Source organism: Beta vulgaris, chromosome 7 (genome assembly GCF_026745355.1).
Source record: "Beta vulgaris subsp. vulgaris cultivar EL10 chromosome 7, EL10.2, whole genome shotgun sequence".
NCBI lineage: Eukaryota > Viridiplantae > Streptophyta > Magnoliopsida > Caryophyllales > Amaranthaceae > Beta > Beta vulgaris.
The window spans coordinates 353,726-360,243 of record NC_079208.1 but is presented as its reverse complement, the minus strand read 5'-3'; the positions used below and the strand labels follow the sequence as shown (position 1 = coordinate 360,243).

The window sequence follows — 6,518 nt, the reverse complement described above, 5'->3', positions numbered from 1 at the left end:
TTTACCCCTTGTCTACTTCACTCATATCAGTCACTACTGTTTACGAAGCGAGATTTGATAAATCTCTCACAGGTAGATATATGCAACACAAGTTTTCGTGCAACAAATATTTTTTGTGTCTCATATAATCAATGAAGGGATAAACAACACAAATAATATTTTTAATTTTTATATAGAGACACGAAATATTTATTATACGAAAACTTGTGTCTAACGCATGTACGTGTTTAGGGGTTTATCAGAACATGAAGCGTGAGCGTGTATTGGTTTTCAAGTGTCGTCTTTTTCTTCCTGTTTTGAGGTTCACCTCTCAATTTGATGTGGAGTCAGAGTCACTAGTTTCAGATTGTTACTGTTTATGTACAGATCTTGTTACTATTCTTGTTTCATCCTTCAAGATTGTCAAATTGTAGATCAGGTTAGATTCTTAGATTTTAAAGGTCGGATCCTTTATCTTCGTGTAAATGATTTGTAACGTGGAATGTATGTAAAGAGGAGAAAAATTAAGAAAAAATGTTTACGTGACGATATGAGAGATAAAAATTATTCTTTACCAAATGAAATAATATTGTTCCCTCAAAAAAAAAAATATTGATGTGGTTAGAGTTATATCTTGATTAGTGTGAGAATATCTTTTAATGTTTGATAAGTTTATTGTTATTGCTTGTAGGTACAACTTTATTGAATAAGCAAGGATAACTAGATCTTTCGTGATAAATTTATTAATTACGATAAATTATCCTTAATAAGTAAAGATGAGTAGGTTTTCGTTATCATTGTTGATTATTAATGATTGATTTGTTGGTTGTTATTGTTTATGAATTAAGATGGACTTTTAACATATTTTTCTATGATAAACAATAGCAACATAGTAGAGCTATACTATAAAGTCAAAATAATCAAGTATTTTGAAGATAAACATAACTCATAAGGTACTAGAGTCCTATTCTATTGCACTAAGGTGTCGTTTGGTTCGCGTAGGAAATAACTTCCTATGAGAATTCTTATTTCCTGGGAAGTTATTTCCCTTGTAAATTCCCTTGGAATTGAGTTAAATTTGTTTGTTTGACATTATAGGAAATTGAATTTCCTAGGAAGTTAATTCCCATGTTTTGTTTGGTTTACATATCTATTTTCCATGGCATTTTAACTACTTTAACTACTTTTATATCAACTTTTTCTTTAAATTTTCTTTGTTCATTTTCAACATAGTAATTTATTTTTGTCTTTCTTGCAAATGTCATAAAGCCATCAACATGAACACTGTGACATAAACAAAAACCTGCTAATTTATTAGCCAAATGTTATACTACCAGAACTACAAATCCATCTCAATCTCATCCTTGTCCAAAAAACTACATCAAGCCATTCATAAATTAGCCAAAACAAAACATAGCAATTTCCTATCACCAGCCATTCCAACAAAGCCCAAAAAAAATCTGATATTGTACTCACATCAATATATCACTGGTCCGGAAGTAGAAGTCCTTGGACATAAGCATATTTAAAGTTGTCTGGTAGGCTGAAAAAGAAGTCAACCTCAAGAGGATTAAGAGCAATTTTCTTTGATGCCAAAAGTACCTCACTAGGAGATAAGCCTTCCATTTTCATAATCTCAGTAGTTAGTTTCATTCTTCTATCAGCCGAATCAGATTCATGTTGAAAGCAATTAGCAAGTCGTCCAATGTGTTCCGTAGCGGCTTCCATGACTTCACTAATTTTCCCAATCTTGGTAGAAAATTCTTTTAAAGCTTCAATTGTTTCTGTCCTTGCTCTCTTTGTTCGACTACATGAAGGAGTTGTTGATTGTGGTGTTGAGGATGGAGGTCCCATTGGATCACATTGAGTAGGTGAATTACTCTCCTCTGCATTCAGATCAGGAACTTGGTGTTCTTCTCCGACTCTTGTTACATCCTCCATTTCTTGTAGAACATCGTACACAGTTCCAGATTCATTACCAACAGCTCTATCTTTGCCCCAAATCTTCCCCAACTCTTCATAAAAAGGAAAAGGCTTGTTCCTTAACCCTGCTGCATTTTTATGGCTCTGTTGCAAGAAAAATGACAATCAAAATCGACCATGATTAAGCATAAGGTTCTTAATTAATATTTAAGATACATGAGTTCTTAAGTGAGAAAATCAATTGATGTATGATTTTGTCCAATATTAGGAAGTACAAAAAGGAAACAAAAAAAAAACCCTTAGAAGGTATACAATTTATGCCTGTATCAACTTCTACATAGGCTTTACTAGAAACCCACTGAAGAAGCTTATGACAAATAAGAATAAAAAAGCATACTCACAAAATTGTACTCAATTGATATTTAAGACACTTGAGTTCGATAAAGCAAACAAAAGCACTTAATTAAGCAAGTAAGGATATCTACATTACCTTGATCCATTCATCCCATACTGCTTGGGGGCATGTAACAAACTGTTCTTCATCATTCCACCCAAAACCACTAGCACTTCGGCTGAGCATTTCTGTTATAGCATCATATTGTTTCCTAAGATGCTTTACTCTTGATTCAATATGAGGCTTAGCTTTTTTCTCACACCCAGGCATTTTTTGTAACATTATAGCTTCTAACTTAGCATAAGCACCACTCTTGAATTGACCATTATCTGCTTTCCAACCACTAATATCCAATAGATCAGTCATGGCCATAATGAGTGCACGATCCTCAGCAACTGACCATCTTGACAAGTTTCTAGTAGTATTGCAAGAAAAGACTGAATACATATAGCAAGAAAAGGAGAGAGAAAGATCAAACCTTGATTGTGAGATGACGAGAAGGAAAAGATGGAGAATGCAAGATCAAAGTATTGGAGATTGCATGTAAAATGGAGGTGTGGGTTGTTACCTTATTGGGTGCAAACCCTCGTAATGAAATAATGAAGGCGGGGAAAAGCGCGCCTTTGTGAGAATAATCAAGGGCATGGTTGTCATTTCACAGCAAAAATAGACACAGGAAATGTAACTCACCGGGGGGGGGGGGGGGGGGTGGGTGAGTTATTTCCGGTGTTGCGAGGGAAATTGTAATTCCCATGGAAATCTGAGTTCCTATGCTTTCCATATTTTTAGTCAACCAAACACAACAATATTTGGCCATTTCCTAGGAAATTGTATTTCCAAGGAAATACATGTCCAACCAAACAACACCTAAAATTATCTGAACCAAATTTTATATAGTTAAATAGAAATTGTAATATGAAACTAACTGAAATTAAGGCCAGAAGACCAAGGCCTAGATGACCCGAAAAAGGAATATGATCAGGTTAGCTTCAGTAACCGCCCAATCTTTTTATTTCAAAATTTAACAGAATGAAGATTTCTAGATTTTCCATTAAACTTGAACCTCTTACAAGTCAATTATATTCATCCTCAACTTCACAATCTAATTACGTCGATTGGGAGTAGGGGGAAGGTAAGGGGATTCCCCACTATGTTTACAGGCTCATAGCCGCTAACTATCATTAACAGGCGCATATTATAATTCATATCCAAGCGTGAAGCACATATCATATCTAATGGAATACTCAAATATTTATAAAATGCCAAATAAATTTACCAAACTTTTTCCCCTATTGGAAAAAGATCTTATTCTTTCTATTAATTTTGAAGAAGTTCTAGGTGATAAGTTAGATCCATTGTTTCTAGGTCTATAATTAAAAGAAGAATGCCACTAGGAAGGGAATAAGTACTGTTTCTGCTAAGAAATTGAGGGTGATCATAAGTGTTGATGTGTGCTGAGAGACTTGGTGTAGGCCCCAAGAAGGTATGTCTGAGCTCCGTTCTCCGTACATCGGAATCCTGCAAAAGAAGGTTAGCCTACCCCGGGGGTGGTCCCGGGATCGCCCTCCGACGCTCAAGTCAGCTTGAATGAATGAGGTAGAGAGAGAAAGGGATCAATGTAGAGAGAGATGCTCTCGTTTTTTGTAGCCTAGAGTTGCGTACCTTTGTCTGATGAGACAACCCCTATTTATAGAGGAGAGGAGCCCCAATGAATGAGGGTATTTTAGTCAGCTCCAGCTGGCGGAGGATTTGCTTCCCTAGAGGTAGGGGTATTTTAGTAACTTTGCCATAGGTGGGCTGGTCCCAGAAATGGGCCCAAACAATTAGCCCCACGCCAAGTGATCGGAGTGGAAATCACCATTTTTAGTGCGGTTGATTGGCGGAATAAGCTGATTGCACTTTTACCGATATTGAGCGGGACCCAAGAATCTTCTGGCGCTAAGATTAACCAAGCACGGGGGTCTCGCTGCCCGGTCAGCGAGTCGGGGTCCAGGGGTGAAACGCCCTGGTGGGGGTTAGGGGGCAACGCCCCCGAAGCTTTTTCGAAGCCTTAGTCGAGCCGACTGGATACTTTTGAAGCAGGCCGACCAAGTGCCTTGAGGCTGGCCGAGGTCTGCTGGCCGAGCTGGTCCCTTGGCCGACCAGGTGTTGGCCGACCAGGTGCCTTGAGGCTGGCCGAGGTCTGCTGGCCGAGCTGGTCCCTTGGCCGACCAGGTGTTGGCCGACCAGGTGCCTTGAGGCTGGCCGAGGTCTGCTGGCCGAGCTGGTCCCTTGGCCGACCAGGTGTTGGCCGACCCGGGTGCCTTGAGGCTGGCCGAGTTGGTTCCGCTAGCCAAGCTGATCCCTTGGCCGACCAGGTGTTGGCCGACCCGGGTGCCTTGAGGCTGGCCGAGTTGGTTCCGCTAGCCAAGCTGATCCCTTGGCCGACCAGGTGTTGGCCGACCCGGGTGCCTTGAGGCTGGCCGAGTTGGTTCCGCTAGCCGACCAGGTGCCCAGGTCGAGCAGCTCCCCTGGCCCATTGACTCTCCTACCCGAGCGGGTATCATGGCCGAGGGCCGAGCAAGTAAAACGGCCGAGGGCCAAGCAGGTTCCTTGATTAAGTGGCAAGCGGCCGACCGGGTGGCTTGGCTTCATGGCGCCCTTAAGACTTGGCCGACCCGGTAGATTGGACGCCACTCGGATGAGGGGCTCGTCCGAGTGGGGGCGAACGAAGTACTTAGCCTTAATTTGGCTAAGTATGAGAGCGACTCGTCAAAGGAGAGAGGGGATCTCCTAGTGGCCGAGCGGCTGGCTAATGAACCTCATGCTGCCGAGCAGGTACCAATGAAGTATTTAGCTTGAATTTGGTTAAGTATTCGAGTTACTCGTCAAAGGAGAGAGGGTCTCCTAGTTGCCGAGCGGGTCTCCAATAAGCTGAGCTGGTCGGACGCCACTCGAATGAGGAACTAATGAGCACCATGCTGTCCGAGTGGGTGTCAATGAAGTACTTAGCCTTAATTTGGCTAAGTATGAGAGCGACTCGTCAAAGGAGAGAGGGTCTCCTAGTGGCCGAGCAACTCGATTTGTTTGCACTTAGCTATTTTTTGCTAAGTGGTAGGGTACTCCTGGCCTGGCCGAGGAGGTACCGCGAGAATCACGCTCGATTCGGGAGGCTAATGATCCCCATGTTTGGCCGAAGAGGTGACTTTGTTTGCACGCTCGACTCGGGAGGCTAATGAGCCCCATGTTTGGCCGAAGAGGTGACTTTGTTTGCACGCTCGACTCGGGAGGCTAATGAGCCCCATGTTTGGCCGAAGAGGTGACTTTGTTTGCACGCTCGACTCGGGAGGCTAATGAGCCCCATGTTTGGCCGAAGAGGTGACTTTGTTTGCACGCTCGACTCGGGAGGCTAATGAGCCCCATGTTTGGCCGAAGAGGTGACTTTGTTTGCACGCTCGACTCGGGAGGCTAATGAGCCCCATGTTTGTCCGAGGAGGTGAATTTGTTTGCACGCTCGACTCGGGAGGCTAATGAGCCCCATGTTTGGCCGAGGAGGTGAATTTGTTTGCACGCTCGACTCGGGAGGCTAATGAGCCCCATGTTTGTCCGAGGAGGTGAATTTGTTTGCACTTAGCTATTTTCGCTAAGTGGTAGGGTACTCCTGGTCTAGCCGAGGAGGTACCGCGAGATATGCTCGACTCGGGAGGCTAATGAGCCCCATGTTTGGCCGAGGAGGTCTTGCGACGCTACTCGACTCTCGAGTAGGTCTAGTCGTTGACACTTAGCCGTTTTTCGACTAAGTTAGTTAGGACGCTCCTCTTATGACTGAGGAGGTGCCAGTGATGGAGCTTCTCGACTCGGGGAAGCTAGGGAGATCCATGCTTCCCGAGGAGGTCTTCGCGACGCTACTCAAATCTCGAGTACGCCCAATTATTGATACTTAGCCGTTTTTCGACTAAGTGGGACGCTCCTTTTCTGACTGAGGAGGTACCCATGATGGAGATTCTCGACTCGGGAAAGCTAGGGAGATCCATGCTTCCCGAGGAGGTCTTTTGACGCTACTCCGATCCCGAGTAGGTCCAATTGCTGATACTTAGCCGTTTTATTGGCTAAATTAGTCGGGGGAGGTTTCCCCGTATTTGAGTGCCGTTGGAGAAGTTTTTATTCAGGGGATGACGAACATCATCGCACCTCCATCAATTGTATTCATTTGACCAGCTGAGGCGTTCAAGCAATTAGCCCC

At 43.2% G+C, this 6,518-nt stretch overlaps 1 protein-coding gene across 1 annotated transcript; it reads right to left on the bottom strand.

Annotated features, from left to right (window-relative positions):
- Positions 1-1,319: 1,319 nt before the first annotated feature.
- LOC104888431 (hypothetical protein) lies at positions 1,320-2,743 on the bottom strand. Its single transcript, XM_048648108.2, has 2 exons — positions 2,393-2,743; positions 1,320-2,046 (listed from the first exon to the last, which is right to left on the bottom strand). The coding sequence occupies exons 1-2, from the start codon at positions 2,741-2,743 to the stop codon at positions 1,465-1,467; spliced, it is 933 nt and encodes a 310-aa protein (XP_048504065.1). The 3' UTR covers positions 1,320-1,464.
- Positions 2,744-6,518: the final 3,775 nt, after the last annotated feature.

Excerpts from the sequence above, each read along its gene's own strand:
- LOC104888431 (XM_048648108.2), bottom strand. The coding sequence starts at position 2,743 with ATGTATTCAGTCTTTTCTTGCAATACTACTAGAAACTTGTCAAGATGG. Across the intron at positions 2,047-2,392 it reads TATGGGATGAATGGATCAAG|AGCCATAAAAATGCAGCAGG; the intron begins GTAATGTAGATA and ends TTCTTGCAACAG.